The following is a 23809-nucleotide window of genomic DNA, read 5'->3' on the forward strand; positions in this document are numbered from 1 at the left end:
TCATCCCTCCCAGACATCATCCCTCCCAGATATCATCTCTCCCAGAGATCTCTTCCAGAACATGCGGTGTATTGTTCACCGTGAACTTCAGGAGGAGACAGCAGAGTGTTGGTGGAATATTTTAAAATAAATTTTGTTGAAGCGCACCTGTTGAGTCTGTAAGCAATTGGTGTTCCTATGAGACACTACCCATCAACCCAGACGTGGCTGAGGTTTGTTTGGGGCCGAGAGGAGTGATGGTAGGGAAGTGGAAATCTTTTCGGCCTGGTGAAAAAAAGATTAGAAATCACAGCATCTCTCTAAAATGTTTCCCTAAATGTTTCTTTCGTCAGAGAAGCAATCCTCAGACTTCTGCACACCTAAGAATCAGTTGGAATGATTAAGAATGCAGGTACCTAAGGCCCCCCACATGGACCTGGGACCTGAGCCTCAGAATTTGCAGTTTTTTTTAACTGTTTCCATAGCAATCCCCAGGCAGACGTGGAGCCCGCCTCCCCTCCGCACGCACTGGCCCCCAGACTTTTCTTTCGGGCCCGTCGTCTTTGCCGTGTGTGATATCGTTGCACCCTCTAGTGGATGATCATACCCAGCAATTTTTTTTTTCTTACACTACAAATATCTTGCTCAAAACTTGGGAGAGGTCTTGTCTCTCCTGAACTCCTTGAAAGGAAGCAACGGGAGATCAGCGAAAGGTTTATAAGGAAAAAACGTTGGCTCTCACATCCAATCCACGTGTACGTGGGCCTGCATTTAACGTGTAAGGAATATGCACACGTGGTATGGAAAGAGAACCTTTTAACCCTCGTAAGTTTGACTGAATGGGATACAGCAAACATGCTTCACACAAATATTTTAGTAACTTTGGATTTACCGGCCACAAGTTTCCAGACTCCTGAGACCTGGGATTTTGATGTTGTCACAAACCAGTTTTCTACAAGTGCCTTCCAACGCCCAGCACAGCAAGTTGGGTCTTGCCGATTGCTCCCTCCGAGCATCTTTTGGTGCTCGGTGGCCCTTGAGACCCCTTGAGTCACCCCTAAGGGCCAGAGCTCTTCTCAAGGTTCAGAAAATCCTGAATCTCTATTTTTTTTACCTCCTGGCTTCTATCTGCAGAACCTGGGTTACTGATGCTAGTACTTCAAGGACCACACACCCCGTCGCCCGGGGCAGCGAGCGGGTAACCTAAGTGAGTCAAGCAAGCAGGGCGGAAAGCAAAGAGAGCGGTGGGGATGCAGCAAACTGGGTTTGTTCCATTTCGAGGAATTTGAAAACTATCACATTTTTGCTACTTTTTGCCCACGATGGGCCTGAGAGCCTTATGGATCTTTGCCTCATAAACCAGTTAGGGACCCCGGGCCTGTGAGGTGTGGGTGTTATCATGCGCGATTGTAACAAATACTGTCTACAAGAGGCAGTACCATCCTCCCAGTTTGCCCACGAGGAAACTGGAGCTTAAGGAGGTAGTTTACTTGCCTGCCCCCCTTCAGTGGACACTTCCTGCTGGTGGCTCTAACCCAGGTTGGCCAAACCCCAAAGTCTGTGTTCTCGGTGACTTCATTCCAGAGCCTCTCCAAGCATGTGGCTTCTTCCCTGTTGGACCTGACAGTCACTCTGTGCTCCCCAACTCCCTCCTGGGGCCCCCCGGTCCAACCCCAGCCCTCCTCGCCCCCTGTCCCGGGTTCTCTCTATGTGTTCATTTGGCCTCTGATTCTCCCAGTGTCTTTGCATTCGGACAACCTCCCATCTGGTCTCGGCATCAGCATGCTTCCTGCTGTTACAACTGCCGCCGTTGTAAGCCACTGCGCCAGCACACGACACAACTTATTTCTGCTACCGATGCTGTAAGCTGTAAGAAGTGCACCTTCTCCTGGAGCTATAGGTGATATTCAGTGTTACTTAGATTCTTGGTCCAAGTCGGATTTGCCCTGATAGGACACCTCTACTTTTCTACTCAACTGGGCTGTTTCCAAGTACTACTGAGTACATGGTAAAGTCACGCGAACCCTTCTCCGGCAAAGTTCCATTCTATCAGTTGGCCTCAAAAACTCTTTTGTTTTTGAAAAGCCAATGTTAAGAGTCCTCGTACACAGAAACCCAAATATAAAAAAAAAAAAAAATACGGATCCCTGGGTGGCGCAGCGGTTTAGCGCCTGCCTTTGGCCCAGGGCGCGATCCTGGAGACCCGGGATCGAATCCCACGTCGGGCTCCCGGTGCATGGAGCCTGATTCTCCCTCTGCCTGTGCCTCTGCCTCTCTCTTTCTCTCTCTGTGTGACTATCATAAAAAAATAAAATAAATAAATGAATAAATAAATAAATAAATAAATAAATAAATAAATAAATAAATAGAAACCCAAGGCAATTACCTTTGGAGGAGAATAAGCTATTTCTTCCACCTACCCATTCGCAGGTGACTTCTTCAGTTGTGCAATCATGAAGAGAGAATAGCAGGCCTGGGGCATGTTTCTGGAGGTTTCCTATGTTCTTTCCTCAGGAAACACATAATTATAATCCACACACCCACATTAACGCTTTCCATTTACTGGAGATGCTGGAGATACTTCAACCTCTTATGAAAACTGTCACCCAGAACAGTATTTCTTTGGGAAGTCTTAGCATAACATCTTGAACTGAATTTCCAGACAAAAAGAATGAAAACTTACCGAGGCATACATCGCAACCTGGGAGATATTTTTCTTTCAATCCTAACAGAAAAGCAGTTATCATTGTGCAGCCTTTTGAACGATTCGACTGACGTTATGCAGAGTAAATTATCCACTTGCCCTTCTTTGTACAAATAGGTACCAAAAACAGACTGTATTTCCCTGCTATGCGATTCCTTATTCAGAGAAAAAAAAACAATATTCCAACTGATATTGTACTTGGAAAATAGTTGGGGATGGGTGGCTTTGACTGCCTTAATTCTGTATGAACAAATCCCAGCTCAGCCTTTCTTCATCCTTGGGTGATGTTGTCAATGTGATGCATGAATCTAGAAGGTAAAGACAATTGAAGTTTAATTGGATATGGCGCTGCAATTTCCAAGTTATGATAGCCCCTAACATTTATTGGATTCTTGCTAAGGACACAATACTGCTCTGCACTTAATACGCATTACCTCCCTTCAACTCGACCTTGCAAAGTAGCTAGTGTCCTTATCACGATTTACAGGAAAGGAGATGGAAGGGCAGTGAATTAAAATAACTCACCCAAGATCACCCAGCCCTTAGTGGCAGAGTCAGAATTTGAACCCAGAGCCCTCGTGTTTTTTTTTTTTTTAACAAGTACACCGTGACTCGCAGACCCAGTACGTGTGAGACTCTGTAGCTCGCTCCTCGGCGCTCGATTCAGCCAGGCCCGGGTGTGCAGACTGGGAACCAGCTCCCTAGAGGATTCTGGGACACAGCCGGGTCTGAAAACTACTTCTCATTATAAAAGACTCCTAGAAGGGGATAATTTTTCTTTTTATTCCAGCCCATGTTCAGGTAATGTCCAGCATTCAGTAACTCTAAATGCGGAGGAAGACAGACTTAGTGGTGGCCAGATGGAGCCACTGATTTGAGGTTCCCAGGTGTTCCGGGAAAAGGTCTAAACCATTTCTCAAAAACAAATACTGCCAATTACTCGCAGTATTATCCTAACCTAACTTGGGTCCCCATGACTGTTTCCCCCAACCCTACATCAGCACGTGCTCGGACGATCCCAAGATGGTAGTCGTTAATCTCATATTTGCATTTCGATTGGAGTTTTGGGGGGTTCATCTGGACACACAGCCCATTCCTCACTACTTGTGCTCGCAAATTTTTTTTGGATATAGGTCCTAACTGCTCTTGCAGGACAAGACCATCTCCTCTTGTCCTGTCCTCAAGAAACACAGAGGAGCGACATTCAACCGGAGGTATAAAATCCTCCTTTGCAAAAAAAAAAAAAAAAAAAAAAAAATTCTCCTTCGTATTGGACCATGCATGAGAGATGTTAAAGAGTCAGTATCTGTGGACCCAGAGTGGAAGAGACAACTATAGGGGGAAACAAAGACAATTTCTGGAGATTATAGTGGCCACACAGAATATTTATGGATATAACGTTTGTGATTTGGGTGCCCAGTGAGGAAGCCAGGGGAGCCGTGTAATTTGTGGTTCTGTTGAGGGATAAGTTGGAGTCTTGTACACTTTCTGACTTGTGTCCGATAACGAGCACCTTACCTTGACCAAGTCCCCACCCTCCGCATCTCAATCTGGCTGTGGTGGTTTTCCCATCTATCACCAGGTTTGTAGTCAATAGCACTGAAAGCCTGAGTAGGGTCCAGTCTTCTTCCAGGGTTCTTTAATCCATTTTGGAGACAGAAATGACTCACCAAGGCATATCCGTGAACTTGAGGGTTCATTAAGGCCTCAAGAGTCATGCCTCCTGAACGTAAAGAGTCTGTCGTCTGGTTTTCTCCTCTAGCATTTGAATTGTAACTAAGAAAATTAGATTTTAATATATTTTCATGTACCTAAACAGTAATCTGAAAATTGAAATTCAGAATGAAATAGTTTCTTAAGTGATTAATGAGCCAACACGGAGTTATTCTATTTCATTTCAAACAAATTCACTGATGTTGTGAATTTTTCCTGCAACCTGAAATCTTTCCATCACAGCCAGGTAACCAAACCGGTTTGGTAACTTTCCTTCCCTAGACCACTACTTAGTTTATGCCAAGGAGTGGCAGGCGCTACTTCTAGCATCGACTCCATCCAGGTCACCGTACAGCTCTGCCAAGTGCCATCAGGCAGGTGGTTCTCAGACTCCACCTTGTGGCCGACTCACCTGAGGGTTAGTGAAAACACACAGTGTAGGCCCCCAACTCTGGACTGTCTGATTCAGAAACTCTGGGGGTGGGGCCCCAGATGTTGCATTCCTCGATGTTAAAAGCTCCAATCAGGCATAATAAAAATTTTAAGAGTTTATTCAAGCAAAACTCAGTTTGAGTCAGGCAGTGCAAAGCCAGGAATGGTGGGGAGAATGGTGGGGAGCTCCTTATCCACAGGCCCCCGGGGAGGGGCGCATGTAGACAAAGTGCAGAAGCAAAGGAAGGTAATCATGGATTTGATGGGCCGAAGCTCCAAGTCGAGTTGGCTCTTTGTGATTGGTTATCCTTGGGTTTCCATTCCTGAACCTTTTGGCATTTATAGGCTCCGATTTTGGTTGGCTTGGGTAGGCTGCCCTGGCATTGGAGCCACTGGGTCCTGGGCCCAGGGTCCTCCTGGCTTAACTAGTTTAGCACGAGCAGGCCTCAAGCTGATGCTGATGCTTCTGGGGAACACTTTTTAAGAACCAGAAAACAGATTCTTAAGTACGGAGAAGAGATTCATGGCCGGGCGCGTGGGCAGCTGGGGAGTGGGGCCTACAGGCCTTCAGTTAGGGGAAGACCAAGTCACAGGGGTCAAAGGTGCAGCACAGGGAATAGGGTCAACGGCATCCTAACAGAGTTGGGTGGTGACAGATGGTAGCTACACTCGTGTGAGCACAGGGTGACTACAGACCTGTGGAGCCAGCGTGCTGCACGCCTGGAACCGTGCACCGTGGTGTGCCAGCTAGTCCTCCCAGACCACAGGGAGCCAGTGCCCCCCACCCTGGGCCCTGCAGGGACTCCACCCACCCTGGAAGCCTCGGTGCCTCTGCAGGGTCTGCTCGCCCCCCCCCCCAGGAGAGCTCGCCGAAGGGTGCGGGCAACGAGCTTCCCGGATGTCATCGTGACCCCCCTGCAGCAGAGCTCCACAGCGTGGTGAGCAGGTTCGGGAAATGTGCAGTGCCGGGGCAGGGGCGCCAGCGGAGGTGCTGCTGCGCTGCCGGCTGCTGACCCCAGCCCGCGTTTGGCTATTGTGCCAAGCACCTGCGTTTAGTCTCCCTGAAGACAAAGATGTCAACAGCGTTCTTTGGGGACGGAGTTTCTTGACTTCTGTTTCGATTTCCTCGGTGGGCAGCTTGGATAGGAAGGAACGCGATGTAAAGCCGCGTAAACCGTAAACCCGGCACCGGCTGCTCTGCAGCGAGCCGCGGGGGTGCCCGGGAGCGGCCCGCGGGCGGAGGGGCCTCGGGGGCGGGGGCGGAGACCGGGGGTCCCACCCGGCGTCCCGGGGTCCAGGGGGTCCTGAGGCCTTGAACGCCGCGCGCAGCGGCGGGGGCGGGGGCGGGGCGGGGGGCGGCCTCGAGGGCCGCGGAGGCGCAGGGCTGCGCGGGGTGCCTCGGCCCGGCGGGGAGCGGCGCCGCCCAGCACCCCCACCGCCGGCTTCCGCTTCGGCTTCGGAGCGCTGCGCAGCCCTGGGTCCCCTGGGGCGGTCACCCGGTCACCCGCACCCGCACCTCAGCGCCCCCTGCAGGGTCACCCGCACCCGCACCCATCGCCGCCACTGAGCGCCGCGGGCCCTCGGCTCCCTGCACCCCTGCACCGAGGCGCGGCGGGAGCATCCCCAGCTCCTGCGGCCTCCGCGCGTCGGGCGCCCCGGACACCCCGCGGGCGCCCTCTGCCGGCTGTGTCGGGAGGGGCACACCCCAGGCCGCCGACCGCACCCGGGGAGCCTCGAGCGCCGCGTGCACGTGCCGTGTGGGAGCCCGGGACCGCGACGCCGCACCCACGGCTGCCCGGGAGGCAGGGCTGCGGGCTCCGCTCCGACGGCGGGGCTGGGACGGACGTTGGGACGCGGAGGTCGGGACCTGGAGGTCGGAGCCGGAGGAGGTCGGGGCCGGAGGAGGTCGGGGCGGGAGGAGACCGGGGCCGGAGGAGGTCGGGGCTGGAGGTCCGGCTTGGAGGAGGTCGGGGCCGGAGGAGGTCGGGGCCGGAGGAGGTCGGGGCAGGAGGAGGTCGGGCCCGGAGGAGGTCGGGGCTGGTGGTCCGGCTTGGAGGAGGTCGGGCTTGGAGGAGGTCGGGGCCGGAGGAGGTCGGGGCCGGAGGAGGTCGGGGCAGGAGGAGGTCGGGCCCGGAGGAGGTCGGGGCTGGTGGTCCGGCTTGGAGGAGGTCGGGCCGGGAGGAGGTCGGGGCCGGGAGGAGGTCGGGCCCGGAGGAGGTCGGGGCTGGTGGTCCGGCTTGGAGGAGGTCGGGCTTGGAGGAGGTCGGGCCGGGAGGAGGTCGGGGCCGGGAGGAGGTCGGGGCTGAGAGGAGACCGGGGGCCCGAGGAGGTCGGGGCTGGAGGCCGCGGTTGGAGGAGGTCCAGGTTGGAGGAGGTCGGGGCAGGAGGAGACCGGGGCCCGAGGAGGTCGGGGCTGGAGGCCGGGGTTGGAGGAGGTCCAGGTTGGAGGAGGCCAGGGCTGGAGGAGGTCGGGCTCGGAGGAAGTCGGGGCGGGAGGAGACCGGGGCTGGAGGCCGGGGTTGGAGGAGGTCCAGGTTGGAGGAGGTCGGGGCGGGAGGAGACCGGGGCCCGAGGAGGTCGGGGCCGGAGGAGGTCGGGCTCGGAGGAGGTCGGGCTCGGAGGAGGTCGGGCTCGGAGGAGGTCGGGCTCGGAGGAGGTCGGGGCCGAGGGGGTGGGGCCGGAGGAGGCCGGGGCCGGGAGGAGGTCGGGGCCGGGAGGAGACCGGGGCCCGAGGAGGTCGGGGGCGGAGGAGGTTGGGGCCGGAGGAGGCCGGGGCCGGGAGGAGGTCGGGGCCGGAGGAGGTCGGCCCGGAGGAGGTCGGGGCTGGAGGCCGGGGTTGGAGGAGGTCCAGGTTGGAGGAGACCGGGGCCGGAGGATGTCGGGGCGGGAGGAGACCGGGGCCCGAGGAGGTCAGGGCCGGAGGAGGTTCCGCTTGGAGGAGGTCGGGCTCGGAGGAGGTCGGGCTCGGGGGAGGTCGGGGCGGGAGGAGGTCGGGGCCGGAGGAGGTCGGGGCGGGAGGAGACCGGTGCCCGAGGAGGTAGGGGCCGGAGGAGGTCGGGCTCGGAGGAGGTGGGGCTCGGAGAAGGTCGGGGCCGAGGGGGTCGGGGCAGGAGGAGGCCGGGCCGGGAGGAGGTTGGGGCCGGGAGGAGGTCGGGGCCGGGAGGAGACCGGGGCCCGAGGAGGTGGGGGCCGGAGGAGGTCGGGGCCGGAGGAGGCCGGGGCCGGGAGGAGACCGGGGATCGAGGAGGTCGGGGCCGGAGGAGGTCGGGGCCAGAGGAGGCCGGGGCCCGAGGAGGTCGGGGCTGGAGGCCGCGGTTGGAGGAGGTCCAGGTTGGAGGAGGTCGGGGCGGAGGTCGGGGCCGGAGGAGGTCGGGCTCGGAGGAGGTCGGGCTCGGAGGAGGTCGGGGCGGGAGGAGACCGGGGCCCGAGGAGGTCGGGGCCAGAGGAGGTTCCGCTTGGAGGAGGTCGGGCTCGGAGGAGGTCGGGCTCGGAGGAGGTCGGGCTCGGAGGAGGTCGGGGCGGGAGGAGGTCGGGGCCGGAGGAGGTCGGGGCGGGAGGAGACCGGTGCCCGAGGAGGTAGGGGCCGGAGGAGGTCGGGCTCGGAGGAGGTGGGGCTCGGAGAAGGTCGGGGCCGAGGGGGTCGGGGCAGGAGGAGGCCGGGCCGGGAGGAGGTTGGGGCCGGGAGGAGGTCGGGGCCGGGAGGAGACCGGGGCCCGAGGAGGTGGGGGCCGGAGGAGGTCGGGGCCGGAGGAGGCCGGGGCCAGGAGGAGACCGGGGATCGAGGAGGTCGGGGCCGGAGGAGGTCGGGGCCAGAGGAGGCCGGGGCCCGAGGAGGTCGGGGCTGGAGGCCGCGGTTGGAGGAGGTCCAGGTTGGAGGAGGTCGGGGCGGAGGTCGGGGCCGGAGGAGGTCGGGCTCGGAGGAGGTCGGGGCGGGAGGAGACTGGGGCCCGAGGAGGTCGGGGCCAGAGGAGGTTCCGCTTGGAGGAGGTCGGGCTCGGAGGAGGTCGGGCTCGGAGGAGGTCGGGCTCGGAGGAGGTCGGGGCCGGAGGAGGTCGGGGCCGGAGGAGGTCGGGGCGGGAGGAGGTCGGGGCGGGAGGAGGTCGGGGCGGGAGGAGACCGGTGCCCGAGGAGGTCGGGGCCGGAGGAGGTCGGGGCCGGAGGAGGCCGGGGCCAGGAGGAGGTCGGGGCCGAGAGGAGACCGGGGCCCGAGGAGGTCGGGGCCGGAGGAGGTCGGGCCCGGAGGAGGTCAGGGCTGGAGGTCCGGCTTGGAGGAGGTCGGGCTTGGAGGAGGTTGGGGCGGGAGGAGGTCGGGGCCGGAGGAGGCCGGGGCCGGGAGGAGACCGGGGCCCGAGGAGGTCGGGGCCGGAGGAGGTCGGGGCCGGAGGAGGCCGGGGCCGGGAGGAGGTTGGGGCCGAGAGGAGACCGGGGCCCAAGGAGGTCGGGGCCGGAGGAGGTCGGGCCCGGAGGAGGTTGGGGCGGGAGGAGGTCGGGGCCGGAGGAGGTTGGGGCGGGAGGAGTTCGGGCTGGGAGGAGGTCGGGGCCGGAGGAGGTCGGGCTCGGAGGAGGTCGGGGCCGGAGGAGGTCGGGGCCAGAGGAGGTCGGGGCTGGAGGCCGCGGTTGGAGGAGGTCCAGGTTGGAGGAGGTCGGGCTCGGAGGAGGCCGGGGCCGGAGGAGGTCGGGGCTGGGAGGAGACCGGGGCCCGAGGAGGTCGGGGCTGGAGGCCGCGGTTGGAGGAGGTCCAGGTTGGAGGAGGTCGGGCTCGGAGGAGGCCGGGGCCGGAGGAGGTCGGGGCCGGAGGAGGTCGGGCTCGGAGGAGGTCGGGGCCGGAGGAGGTCGGGGCCGGAGGAGGTCGGGCTCGGGGGGGTCGGGGCCAGAGGAGGTCGGGGCTGGAGGCCGGGGTTGCAGGAGGTCCGGGTTGGAGGAGGTCGGGGCCGGAGGAGGTCGGGCTTGGAGGAGGTCGGGCTCGGAGGAGGCGGGGCCAGAGGAGGTCGGGCTCGGAGGAGGTCGGGCTCAGAGGAGGTCGGGGCTGGAGGAGTTCGGGCTGGGAGGAGGTCGGGGCCGGAGGAGGTCGGGCTCGGAGGAGGTCGGGGCCGGAGGAGGTCGGGGCCGGAGGAGGTCGGGCTCGGGGGGGTCGGGGCCAGAGGAGGTCGGGGCTGGAGGCCGGGGTTGCAGGAGGTCCGGGTTGGAGGAGGTCGGGGCCGGAGGAGGTCGGGCTTGGAGGAGGTCGGGCTCGGAGGAGGCGGGGCCAGAGGAGGTCGGGCTCGGAGGAGGTCGGGCTCAGAGGAGGTCGGGGCTGGAGGCCGGGGTTGGAGGAGGTCGGGGCCGGAGGAGGTTGGGGCCGGAGGAGGTCGGGGCGGAGGACGTCGGGGCCGGAGGAGGTCGGGGCCCGAGGAGGCCTGGGCCGGAGGAGGTCGGGCTCGGAGGAGGTCAGGCCGGAGGAAGTCGGGGCCGGAGGAGGTCGGGGCCCGAGGAGGCCTGGGCCGGAGGAGGTCGGGCTTGGAGGAGGTCGGGCCGGAGGAGGTCGGGGCCGGAGGAGGTCGGGGCCAGAGGAGGTCGGGGCCGCAGGAGGTCGGGCTCGGAGGAGGTCAAGGGCGGAGGAGGTCGGGCCCAGAGGAGGTCGGGGCTGGAGGCCGGCGTTGGAGGAGGTCGGGGCCGGAGGAGGTTGGGGCCGGAGGAGGTCGGGGCCCGAGGAGGCCTGGGCCGGAGGAGGTCGGGCTCGGAGGAGGTAGGGCCGGAGGAAGCGGGGCCGGAGGAGGTCGGGCTTGGAGGAGGTCGGGGCCGGAGGAGGTCGGGGCCGGAGGAGGTCGGGCTCGGAGGAGGTCGGGGCCAGAGGAGGTCAGGGCCGCAGGAGGTCGGGGCCGCAGGAGGTCGAGCTCGGAGGAGGTCAGGGGCGGAGGAGGTCGGGCCCGGAGGAGGTCGGGGCTGGAGGCCGGCGTTGGAGGAGGTCGGGGCGGGAGGAGACTGGGGCCCGAGGAAGTCAGGGCCGGAGGAGGTCGGAGCTGGAGGCTGGGGTTGGAGGAGATCCAGGTTGGAGGAGGTCGGGCTCGGAGGAGGCCGGGGCCAGAGGAGGTCGGGGCGGGAGGAGGTCGGGGCTGGGAGGCGGTCGGGGCTGGAGGAGGTCGGGGCCGGAGGAGGTCGGGGCCGGTGGAGGCCCGGGCCGGAGGAGGCCCGGGCCGGAGGAGGTCGGGCTCGGAGGAGGTCGGGGCTCGGAGGAGGTCGGGGCCGGAGGAGGTCGGGGCTGGAGGCCGGGGTTGGAGAAGGTCGGGGCCAGAGGAGGTCGGGGCCGGAGGAGGCCTGGGCCGGACGAGGTCGGGGCCGGAGGAGGTCGGGCTCGGAGGAGGTCGGGGCCGGAGGAGGTCTGGGCTGGAGGCCGGGGTTGGAGGAGGTCCGGGTTGTAGGAGGTCGGGCTCAGAGGATGTCGGGGCGGGAGGAGGTCAGGGCCGGAGGAGGTCGGGGCCGGAGGAGGTCGGGGCCGGAGGAGGTCGGGCTCGGAGGAGGTCTGGGCTCGGAGGAGGTCTGGGCTGGAGGCCGGGGTTGGAGGAGGTCCGGGTTGTAGGAGGTCGGGCTCAGAGGAGGTCGGGGCGGGAGGAGGTCAGGGCCGGAGGAGGTCGGGGCCGGAGGAGGTCGGGGCCGGAGGAGGTCGGGCTCGGAGGAGGTCTGGGCTCGGAGGAGGTCTGGGCTGGAGGCCGGGGTTGGAGGAGGTCCGGGTTGGAGGAGGTCGGGCTCAGAGGAGGTCGGGGCGGGAGGAGGTCGGGGCCGGAGGAGGTCGGGGCCGGAGGAGGTCGGGGCCGGAGGAGGTTGTGGCCGGAGGAGGTCGGGCTCGGAGGAGATCGGGGCTGGAGGCCGGGGTTGGAGGAGGTCCGGGTTGGAGGAGGTCGGGCTCAGAGGAGGTCGGGGCCGGAGGAGGTCGGGCTCGTAGGAGGTCGGTCCAGAGGAGGTCGGGCTCGGAGGAGTTCGGGGCCGGAGGAGATCGGGGCTGGAGGCCGGGGTTGGAGGAGGTCCGGGTTGGAGGAGGTCGGGCTCAGAGGTGGTCGGGCTCAGAGGAGGTCGGGCTGGAGGAGGTCGGGGCCGGTGGAGGCCTGGGCCGGAGGAGGCCTGGGCCGGAGGAGGTCGGGCTCGGAGGAGGCCGGGGCCGGAGGAGGCCGGGGCCGGAGGAGGTCAGGCTCGGAGGAGGTCGGGGCCGGAGGAGGCCTGGGCCGGAGGATGCGGGCTCGGAGGAGGTCGGGATCGAAGGAGGTCGGGGCCGGAGGAGGTCGGGCTTGGAGGAGGTCGGGCTCGGAGGAGGTCGGGGCTGGAGGCCGGGGTTGGAGGAGGTCCGGGTTGGAGGAGGTCGGGCTCAGAGGTGGTCGGGCTCAGAGGAGGTCGGGCTGGAGGAGGTCGGGGCCGGTGGAGGCCTGGGCCGGAGGAGGCCTGGGCCGGAGGAGGTCGGGCTCGGAGGAGGCCGGGGCCGGAGGAGGCCGGGGCCGGAGGAGGTCAGGCTCGGAGGAGGTCGGGGCCGGAGGAGGCCTGGGCCGGAGGATGCGGGCTCGGAGGAGGTCGGGATCGAAGGAGGTCGGGGCCGGAGGAGGTCGGGCTTGGAGGAGGTCGGGCTCGGAGGAGGTCGGGGCTGGAGGCCGGGGTTGGAGGAGGTCCAGGTTGGAGGAGGTCGGGCTCGGAGGAGGTCGGGGCAGGAGGAGGTCGGGGCCGGAGGAGTCGGGGCCGGAGGAGGTTGTGGCCGGAGGAGGTCGGGGCCGGAGGAGGTCGGGGCCGGTGGAGGCCTGGGCCGGAGGAGATCGGGGCTGGAGGCCGGGGTTGGAGGAGGTCGGGCTCAGAGGAGGTCGGGCTCAGAGGAGGTCGGGCTCAGAGGAGGTCGGGGCCGGAGGAGGCCTGTGCCGGAGGAGGTCGGGCTCAGAGGAGGTCGGGCTCGGTGGAGGCGGGGCCGGAGGAGGTCGGGCTCGGAGGAGGTCCAGGTTGGAGGAGGTCGGGCTCGGAGGAGGCCGGGGCCAGAGGAGGTCGGGCTCGGAGGAGGTCGGGGCGGGAGGAGGTCGGGGCCGGAGGAGGCCCAGGCTGGAGGAGGTCGGGCTCGGAGGAGGTCGGGGCCGGAGGAGGTCGGGCTCGGAGGAGGTCTGGGCTCGGAGGAGGTCTGGGCTGGAGGCCGGGGTTGGAGGAGGTCCGGGTTGTAGGAGGTCGGGCTCAGAGGAGGTCGGGGCGGGAGGAGGTCAGGGCCGGAGGAGGTCCGGCTCGGAGGAGGTCGGGTTCGGAGGAGGTCGGGGCTGGAGGAGGTCGGGGCGGGTGGAGGTCGGGGAGGGAGGAGGTCGGGCTCGGAGGCGGTGAGGACAGGAAGCTGGTCTCGACCCGGAGGCGCCCACGGCCGCGCTGCCCGCCGCCCCCCCGCAGCATGTGGGGGAAGCAGGACCGTCCCGGGCCCTTGCACGTCCTTCTCCTTAAGCCGCTGCGGCGCCGGGAGGGACAGCTGGGCCCCGCCGTCCGCAGCCGCAGGGGCCTGGCGAGCCCGGTGGCCCCAGGGCCAGCCCTGACCTCGAGGCTCATCAGCGTGAAGAACGTGTCTCAGCCGCTCCTCCAGGTGCTTGGCCCTAAGGACACGGTCCTCGCGGCTGTGGCTCGGCGGTCACGCAAGTGCCTGCGACGGGGTGTGGCCGTTCGGTTCCTGCAGGTACTTTCGCCCACCGGGACACTGCGGAACTTTGGGCGTGTGAAGCCGCTTTTCCGCACCGTCCTGCACTTATGGGGTCGCTTTGGAGGCAAGGGTGACGCGCTCAAGTCACCGGACCACAGAGCGCTGTGGCCAGATGATAATATTCCGTCCTTAAGTAGGCAGGTTGCTCAGGTTAACGGGACAAAATCAGTGACATGGTCACAAGACACAGTCGATGACAAAAGGGAGCTTTAAAACTCGGCCCTTCACAGGCGCGGCGTGAACTTGTGCTGGAGGCCAAGACACACCCAGGCACAGCCTCTCAGCTCAAGTTGAGTGACCACAAAATAGCTCTGACTTTCCTGTAGCGGCATTACCAAGATCTCTCCGTCTTTTAATTTGGAATAATGACATAAAGTATGATTTAAGGGAAAAAGAAAGTACAAGATGAGGTGCGAATTTTTACTGGGCTCTAACGCCCTCGCAAGGAAAACCGTGTTGACGAGTAGCCAGCAGGCCGGGAATGGGTGGTGTTTGGAAGGAAACAGGTACTTCTCCTGAAGTGTTCACAGAACTTTCTGGAGCATCAGGATCGGACGTCAGGTCCCGTGCTTTCTCACAAATGAATCCGTAGGCTCCTGATCCTCAGACTGGAGGGAAGTCAGGAGGATCCCATGTATTCTTTTACCGGGAAGCGCGTGTGAGGGCAAGTAGCGGGCCGAGGCGCCCAGGGATGAGCTGCGGCGCCCCGGGCTGGGGTCTCTGCACCTCTCAAGACCTTTCCTTGAGGCTGCAAGATGGCTGTTGGGACCCCGGCCATTAATTACGGGTTCCAGGTAACGAAGAAGAGAAAATGAAGGAAGGGAAGACGGGGCCGTTCCTGTGTCAGGAGCGCAAAAGCCCGGTCCCCCGTAGACGGCCGTGCCGTGGCGCTGGTGGAAACCAGGCCTTGCCCACCCCTGCCGGGCGTGATGCCAACCCTCGCAGGCGGAGTCTGTTGGTAAAGGACGGAGGCGAGAAGGTATCCTCTCCCCAAACCCCTCTGTCACAGCCTCTGCCACAGTCTGCGACGCAAGTGGCCCAGAGGACTTACGCAACGTCACCCATGTCCCAAAGCTGGTGGCAGAGCCAGGACTTACGGAGCGTTGACATAGGCTCTCTGGCCTTCGGCTGACTCGTACGGGGAGTCACGTGCGGGGACGAGGGGGAAAGCAATAGGGTCCTCTGGAGTTCCGAAGATTTGCTTTAGCAGGAGCGTGATAAGTAAGGAATGGGAAAAATCCTGGGCTCTCGGAAGCTTGGCTTGTCTCTGCTTAGATCACAGGGATTTGATGTTCCCTTAGAAATAGCGCACGATGAGGTGTGTGTGACACCGCAGCGGCCGAGGCATTGGTCCCCGACAGCCTGTTGCTCCGGAGCGGGGAGTGGACACATTCCCCCCTACAAACCCTCAGTCGCCGCTGTGAGAACTGTGGGCCCCTCCTCCCCGAGACGAGCAGCCCTCGACTCCCTGAGGAGTACGGCCGACGGACGGTGATTCTGAGAGTAGTGGCAGCTACTAAATCAAGCCTGTGCTTGAAGGGACGGTTTTTTCCCATTGCCCGGATGATAGAATGTGTTCTTTAGGGCAAGGGCTGTGAGCGGACGTGGACTTCCCCGCCCCGCTGCCCGGCAGCCCTTCAGACGCCCCTTAATGAATACACACTCGGGATGCGGCCCTGGCTCCCACGAGGAGATTACTTATTACTGCTTATAAGGCAGTACCACAGGGGACATGCAGGGACGCCGGGGGGCCCAGGGGTAGAGGGCCCAAAGGCAGACACTCACCCACTGAGCCCCCCCCCCGGCGTCCCTTGTTTTCATTCTAATATATATTGAAGTCATATAGAACTCTAGGGGTTATGATTCCGTATCCTTCCCACCACAAAGACTTACTGGAATGTTGTGTCATCTTAAAATGTGGGTGTTTTATGCTTGTCCCCCGTTCGCGGCCTACGTCTGGGCTCTAAACGGGGAGCAGGGGTCCCTACCTGGAAATCCCATGTCATGTGACTCATTTTCTGATTGCAGTGGGAGAAACTACAGATGACCACGAGCGAAAGGAGGAAAATATTTTGCTCTGTCACCTTCCACGTCATCGCCATCACCTGCGTGGTGTGGTCTTTGTACGTTTTAATAGACCGGACGGCGGAGGAAATCAAGCAAGGCAACGACAACGGTAGGAGCACGGGTCTTTTCTCTTTCCTCCTCTTGGGTGCTCCCAGGACCCCGGAGCTGGGTGGGGAGCTGCTTCCCCGGGAGGCCTTCACGGGGGATACGGCCGTGTAGTCTGCTCCGGTGGTGACCGGAATCCTCTGCCCGCTATCTGGGGTCCCCGGCCGGGCCGCACGATATAGCAAGTCCCCGAAGCCCTTGGAAGGGCCAGACCTAGAGATGCCACACGTCACCCCGGCTTTCCAGGAGCCAATGAAGGAGTGTGTGCAGCCAGATGTGAAAAGGCACACGAACAGCTGGCACAGTGGAGAGGCTTTGTCTTTTCATTCAATGCACCGTAGCCGTTGCGCCTTTTAAACCATGATTAAGACGATGCTGTCTTCGAGAACGTGCGGTCGCTGATCAGCTCCGTGTAACGGGTAGAGCAGGTGCGCACGGCGGCCGGAAAGGTCACCGGGCCTTTGGGGAAGGCTGCCCTCGAGCCTGCAGGAAGCCGTTCACGGGTCCTGGGGGGGGTGCCAACATCCGGGGGACCTTACTGAGGGCAGCGGGCACGGAGGGCTGGGGGGTCGGCCCGGCTCCGGCAAGCCTGCTTCGGCTCGTGGCGGAGTCAGAGCTGCTGGGGGGGTTCCCCTGCGCCAGGCCGGCCTGCACCCGGGGGAGGAGGTGCCGCCCCCAGGGTAGGCCACCGGGGAACCAGCACAGGGGACCTGCGGAGAGGCCACACTGCATGTTGGCAGGGGCCAAAGGCTCTGTGCGCCTCCCCCAAAAAGAGAAAAGAAGCTGAAAGACAAAGATGACAGGAACTAAGGGGAGGAGGTGAGGGAAAGAAAGGAGGAGGAAAAGCAAGTTAATAGGGAAGGTTTTATTGTTTCTCCCTTGGTGTGGACGCAGTAACAGTGGGAGGGATGGACGGCTGTGCTCACGCTGCCCCCTGGTGACTGCAGTGGGCACCGAGCACACCCCAGGTCGCCAGACACCCGGCAGGTGGCTCCTGGGTGGCTGTGGGTGACAGGGTGCAGGGTGAGCCGCGGGTGACGGGGCTGCAGGGTGAGCTGCGGGTGACAGGGCTGCAGGGTGAGCTGAGGGTGACAGGGGTACAGGTGAGCCAAGGGGTGACGGGGGTGCAGGATGAGCCGCGGGGGACGGGACTGCGGGGTGAGCATCGGGTGACGGGGGTGCAGGGTGAGCAAATTCTCGGGCCGCAGGGGGGCGGTCCACAGCTGATCATCTGCCTTCGTGATCCCAAGGCCTGGGATCGAGTCCCCCATGGGGTTTCTTGCGGGGAGCCTGCCTCTCCCTCTGCCGGTGTCTCTGCCTCTCTGTCTCTCATGAGTAAATAAATAAAATCTTTAAAAAACAAAGAAAGAAATGCCAATACTCGGCCTCTCCACACCCCAGACCTATGGTCAGAGATTGTGAGGACGCGGCCCAGCAACTTGTGCCTAGGAAGCCAAGAGCGGATCCCTGCGTCCTCTGAGTGTGGGGAACCGTGTGCTCACCTAACATCCTACACTAACCCGCCCCACCCCCTTCCCATCTGGATTGCATATTCTAATTACCTGGGAGTTTCTACACCCCACGAAGCCCGAGTTTCATCCCTAGAGGTCTAGATTTAATTATCCCTTATGTCATTCTTTTTGCAGACACGGTAAGAAGCGCTGCCTGCCAGGATGCCTACCCTACACTATTGTAATTGCTCATTTAGTAGTAAGTCTCCTGACACCAGTAGACTGAGGTGAGAGCAGGCTGGGCAGGGTCTGTCTTGCTCACCAGCACACCCCTGGGGCCGAACGCCACGTCGGGGCCCTGGCAAGGGGCCCAGTGGACATTGCAGAAGGAAGGATGAGGTTGTGATGCCTCATACTCACACTTCCCTGCCTTTTCTCTTTTAGAATTTTTCTTCAAAAGAATTTTTTTTTTCCTTTCTCAGTTCTGGGTGGATGCAGGATTTCAGACCAGAGGCCCCCAATGGATTGTCACTCAGGTCCCTCCATCAGAAAAGTTGGCTTTCCAATATATATGGGTCAGCTTTCTACTGGACACTTTTAAAAAATTATTTTTGCTTTCTTAAAAGCAAGTGAAAATGAGATGACTATCATCTTTGGTGCTCAGAGTGTTCGAATTAGGAAGCAAGATACTTGTCAGGAAGCAGTGCCCACGGCCGGAGCCGCTTCCCAGGGGGACAGCTCCTAACTCGGGGAATTTCAGATGGAAACGATAGCGACTTCTGCAAAGGGAATGATCTGTACCTCATGTTCCAGCTGTATTCAGAGCCTGATTTCCCAAAGCACATTTATAGGTAGTGGGGGCATCTGCCTGAGTCGGTGTTATGTTCATCTCCCTTTGGCATTGGGACCGTGAGTGCTGAGCCTGAATTTACTTTTAAAATCTGAAAAAGGGATCCCTGGGTTGCGTAGCGGTTTGGCGCCTGCCTTTGGCCCAGGGCGCGATCCTGGAGACCCGGGATCGAATCCCACGTCGGGCTCCTGGTGCATGGAGCCTGCTTCTCCCTCTGCCTGTGTCTCTGCCTCTCTCTCTCATTCTGTGTGACTATCATAAATAATAAAAAAAAAATAAAATAAAATAAAATAAAATAAAATCTGAAAAAAAAATGCTGAATTTAAAAGTCAAAATATTTTAAGTCTGCCTTGAAACCTTCAAAATCATTGGAAGAGGAACAAATCGTCCTCCCTTAACCCAAATTGAGGTTGAATATAAAACAGCAACATTTTTTGAACTGTAATAACAATCCTGGAGGGAAAAAAATCCTTTATGTGTTTTTAATGGTTGTTATTTTAGATTAAATAAGCCTGCTGCCCCAGACAGTTCTCTTACTTCTCTGCCTGTAGTGGAAAAAAAAAAAAAATCAGACTCTTGGTGCTTGAAACTTGAACACCCCCAATTACCCATTGCTTACTCTAATTTGGGGGAGCAATGCTCCTCCTGCCTACCTTGACATACTCTAGAAAAATCCTCCAGTATACTATTTGTATGTTGAAAACAAAACACTTTGAAAGAAAGAAAACAAAACAAAACACAAAAATAGAGACCAAGAAAACACAAATATTTATACTATTGGAGAGATTAGAGGCAAATATTTATACTATGGGAGAGATTATAGGCACAGATTGTTTTTTTTTAATTGAAGTATAGCTGACGTACAATAGGCTTCAAGTGCACAAGGCAGTGATTACACATTATATACATTACGAAACGCTCACCACAGGTAGGGGCAGTGCCCGTCTGTCCATACACAGTCCTCACAGTATTGTGGACGGTAACGCCTGCACTGTACTTCTCATCCCCATGACTTACTTGTAACTGCAAGTTCAGACCTCTCCTCACCTACTTCAACTTTTCCCACCTCCTCTCCTCTGGCAACCACAGTCTGTTCTCTGTATTTATGAGTCTATTTCTGGTTTTTTATTTTGTTTTTTTTTTTTAGATTCTTCGTATAAGTGAAATCGTATGGCAGGTGCACATTTTCACGTTGCCCCAGAACTATTTAAATGCATACACCACAGGGGGACTAGCATAACAAACTGGTTTTTGTTTTTTGTTTTTTCCTCCTGCCTGACTCACTTGTGAGCCTCTAAGTATCTCTAGGGCAGGGAGATACCTGCTTCATTTTTCCGAGAGCATTATAGGGCTGGTAGGGATTCAAGAACTGTTGCTGGCTCTGGCCGACCCCAGCCGATGAGAAGTCTGGTTGTGCCATCCTTGTTAGCTATCATCATCTGCTTCAAGGAGGTGCTACACATCGCTTCCCAGCAATCCATATATTGTCCTGTTGAGCACTGTTACTTAAGCATTCCTTTTTATTTTTTTTAAAGATTTTATTTATTTATTCAAGAGAGATAGGCAGAGACACAGGCAGAGGGAGAAGCAGGCTCCATGCAGGGAGCCCGATGTGGGACTCGATGTGGGACTCGATCCCGGGTCTCCAGGATCACGCCCTGGGCTGAAGGCAGGTGCTAAACCGCTGTGCCACCCGGGCTGCCCAAGCCTTCCTTTTTTTAGACGTCATTATATGTGCTGTTATTGTGAACGGCCCAAACGTGATTGGTGCTGACTTAAGGTACTTGTCAGAAGGCCTGTGTTCTAGTTCCACCTTGGTCATGGACTAGTTGCCTTGAATAAAATAACCACTCTGACACTCAAATTCCTAATTTGTAAAACAAAGCTGGACTGAATACCCATCATAGGTTCTTTCTGATTCATTTTTCAAAGACACCCTGAACTTGACCTTGCATCAAATTGAATCACTGTGTTTATACAAATACTGTGTGTGTGTGTATATATATATATATATAGTATAATTTATACACGTATATTTATATATTTTGCTACATATATTCATATTTGCATATGCTTATGTATCTTACCACTAAAACAAGGAAAATGTTACAAGTATGTGAAACACTTTTTAAAAATAATTTATGCAACCATAGAGAAGCAACAAGGAGAAAACCGCCTGCCTAGCCCCACCACGCACACACACCCTTACACAAACACATTTTATAACTCTGCATGACCTAAGAACCCAGCAAAAATATCCCAACTTACCAATGAGATGCTTTTCCTAAATATAGTCACTGCAGCTGTTAAATGAGACAGGTTCTCCTCTGCCATTTAAAAGGCCTCTTAGACACAGTCCAGGTGTCTCCAGTTACATGATGGACCACATACGCACACAGAATACTCTGAGAATTCCACTTTAATAGCTGGAAGAGATTTTAGAGATCACTCTTTTAAAGGCTGAAGAAAGAAGTAATTTGCCTCCTGTGCAGCTTTATTATAAACACCCACCTGGGAGCTTGCCGGTCTACTCAATTAGACCTAAAGAGAAAACAAAGCAAGATGTTCCAGGTGACCTTGCGTGTGTTCCTCCAGTGGACAGAGCCAGGAAGCAAATTTTCCGAGAAACAATACAACTAGAAAGAAAATAAGGCTGAGAGTCTGAAAGGGGATGTATGCCACTTTACAAACAGTCGTCATAGTCTGAAAGTTTGTCATCGATGTTTCTGGACAAATCATCCACGTAGTTGCCACTTACATAGTTCAGGACCTTTTAGTTGATTTTTGGTGGTTTCTGAGCTTTTCTCCAGGAAGGGAACTACTGGCTGGGAAGGATGCCCGGACCTACAGGGTGAAGAGGGTGGCTGGCAGCTGACCGGACCTCCTCCTCTCCTGGGGGTTTTCATGGCCTGGAGTCCAGACGGGGCAGCCGATGTTGAAGCCCCTCGACGTTAGCAAGGTCGTAGTTACAGGCACCAGGCAAAGCTTTGCTCTTGATCTACAGCCCACGTCGCACTTAAATCACTCCGAGAGCACCAGTGACCTACATCGATATGGCACTTTCTGTGTCAGGAACTACTCACTTAATCCACGCCAACAACCTTGCAAGGTAAATGCTACTTTTAACCTCCATTTCTAACTGGTAGATCAGTTACCTCTTGCTGTAGGACCAATTAGGACCAATTATGCCCAAACTTACGGACTTCAAACCACAAGCGTTTATTTCACTCCCAATTCTGCAAGTCAGGTGGGCCCTGCTTCTGGCCGTGGCCGGACTGTCTGCTGCTGACCAGGACTGCCCTCCTCCACCAGGCTGGCGGCCGGCACGCTACTGGCTGGACGACACAAACAACTGAGCTGTTTTCCACCACACAGGGCTTGATGGCCCTGCCTTCTTCGTGTGGCAATTACAGTCTTAAAAATTAGCAAGAGAGCAAACCACACACACAGCGTGAACACTTTTGAGGTTTCTGTTGTGTCCTATTTGCTGCTGTCCCATTGGCCCAAACAAGCCACAGCCAGAGTCAAGGAGGGAGGGGACGGAAACCAAAGGACCCAGTGACGGGGGGCATGAGCCGAATGGGAGTAGTTTTGAACAGGCTACCAGAGCTGAGGGCACTGAGACCAAAGCAAATACCAGCTAACAGGTTCTCAGTACGTCAAGGACAGGAAACAGCTATCTGAATTAGGACACAGGAAGACAGAAAGACTGAAGTGGCTGATTCTTAGGAATAAAACCCATAATCCTCAGGGTGTCTGGGTGGCTCGGTCCATTGAGCGCCTGACTCTCGAACTCGGTTCAGGTCTTGCTCTCGGCGCTGTGAGTTCATGTCTTGCTCTGGGCTCCACGCCCAGTGTAGGGCCTACTTAAAAAACAAGAACAAAAACCATAATCTTCAAGAATGAGTGGGGGATTTTACACAGGAAAATGGCCTTTGAGAAGCCATCCTGTAGTAAGGCATATCCTATTGGGGTCTGGGCTGCAAAGAAATTGAATAAAAATTTGGGATTTTGGTATTTCCTAGCCAGGAAGGAAGGCGCTGCTGGGAGCAAAGATGAAGAAAGTGATTGTAAAGGAGATAAGAGACAGTCAGTGGAAGTGGTCCTATTTATCAATAAAGTCTGGTCTCAGGTTCCTGAAAAGGAAATGCCCTTAAATAGCCCCAATCCATGTCACCTGACCCAATCCCAGTGGGAAATGCAGTGAGGAATAGCTGGAAGAGTTTTCTATGTGACAAAATAATTTATGAATTTTTATTCTTTCATTCATTCGTTTTTTTTATTCAACTTCTAGAAATAGTCACTTTTACCTGGAGCCCCCAGTTTTCCTCTCTGGCTTGCTAGAAAAATCTCACACAGACTCAGAATCCCAAGAAACTATCACAAGCTGAAGGGTGCCTTTTGCTTTTCTCGGTCTAAAGTGCTTTTATTGCTCTTTACATATAAAGTTCCCTACAAACTGTGGGCTGATTTCTGTGGTTCGGGTGGCACGACACATTCAGGCAGACATAATGGAGGGTTTGGATTCATCTGCCTGGACTTTAGGAAGCCTCCAGTATGACATCACAGGACAAATCTGCAGAGCATCTTAGGGCTCCTACAGAAAGGCTGTTAGCATGCTGCTGCGTGCGGTCGGCACGGACGACAGTGCAGCCGCCCAGCACCGCGTCACGCACACACACTGAAAGGAGGCCTAGGATTTAATCATCACGTGTTGAGGCTGCTTGAGAACTTTATTGCCCATTCCTGTGGGGTTGGCATGACATTATGAGGGGTGAATGAGTCAAATTTATCTATGATGAGGGCCAAGAAAAGACTTCTATTTCCTTAGAAAATGGTTGTGGACAGAGTATTTGCTCCTCCAAGCTCCTTCAATTCCTGTGCAAGAATCTCCAGGCAGAGTTTCCCATTGATGTTTAGGAGGATGAGATGCAGTTTATTCCTAAACCTACAGGAACTCCTGAGAAAAGATCGCAGGCGCCAAGGAAGAAGCACGTACAATCCTCGGGCTTTGGAAAAATGAACAGATGGGAAAATTGCCTCAAGTTGGACTTTCTGGATTCCTTTTCCAAACTGGGCAGGTAGAAACAACTTTGTGCTCTTAGCATTTCCAAGTTTGGGTTCCAGCTTCAAATATGTATTAGTGAGGACAAAGAATTGTTTCCACAAAGGATCCACAAGGAACAAGATGTTGTCTTCTCTTTTCTACCGCCCTTCCTTATTGTGTACATTCTTTCTTCTTTACAGAAAACAGCATAGAACTGACTAGTCCAACAAGGTTGAGTATGAAGACAATTTGCTGAGTCTCCATAATGAGGTAAACACATGTTACCCATGAGAACATTCTTGGAAATCCACTTAGCCCCGTTAGCATCTCCTCTCACAGTATCCTTATCGTTGAGTTTCCAAGATAAAATCTTAAAACTGTTCAATAACATCTTTAAAGGAAGTAGAGATCTTGCCCACTTAGTCAAAAGCAAAGAGTCGGCTCAGACTGTCTCTGAGAGAAGACGGGCATGTGGACAACAGGTTTGCACCTACATGGCTCCTGGATGTGAGGTGGGGAGATAGCCTGTACCCTAAACTTGTTCGAGGACTATACTGGGCTCCTTGACTTCCCAAACATATGAAAGAAGAATGACTGGAGAAGCAATCCATCAGAGAGCTTTGCGAAAGAAACCGGAAGACTCAGCCTGTCTCCCAGAACTGGCAGAGGAAATGGCTCGTTACTCCTGGCCCAGATTCTCAGGTATGCTATGGGTTCTGGTCACTATTTCAGAAAGGAGAGGTAGAGCCAGAGTGGAGACTTCTTCATATCACCCACTCACGAA

At 57.6% G+C, this 23809-nt stretch overlaps 1 protein-coding gene across 3 annotated transcripts in view; it reads left to right on the top strand.

Annotated features, from left to right (window-relative positions):
- Positions 1-23809, top strand: part of MARCHF1 (membrane associated ring-CH-type finger 1) — a 296887-nt gene that overhangs the window by 267898 nt on the left and 5180 nt on the right. For all 3 annotated transcript variants that reach the window (XM_055336612.1, XM_055336613.1, XM_055336614.1), the window contains one exon: positions 15534-15681. In XM_055336612.1, the coding sequence (XP_055192587.1) occupies positions 15534-15681 (148 nt within the window). The remainder of the gene's footprint in view (positions 1-15533; positions 15682-23809) is intronic.

This window comes from Nyctereutes procyonoides, unplaced genomic scaffold, assembly GCF_905146905.1.
Source record: "Nyctereutes procyonoides isolate TBG_1078 unplaced genomic scaffold, NYPRO_anot_genome, whole genome shotgun sequence".
Lineage (NCBI taxonomy): Eukaryota > Metazoa > Chordata > Mammalia > Carnivora > Canidae > Nyctereutes > Nyctereutes procyonoides.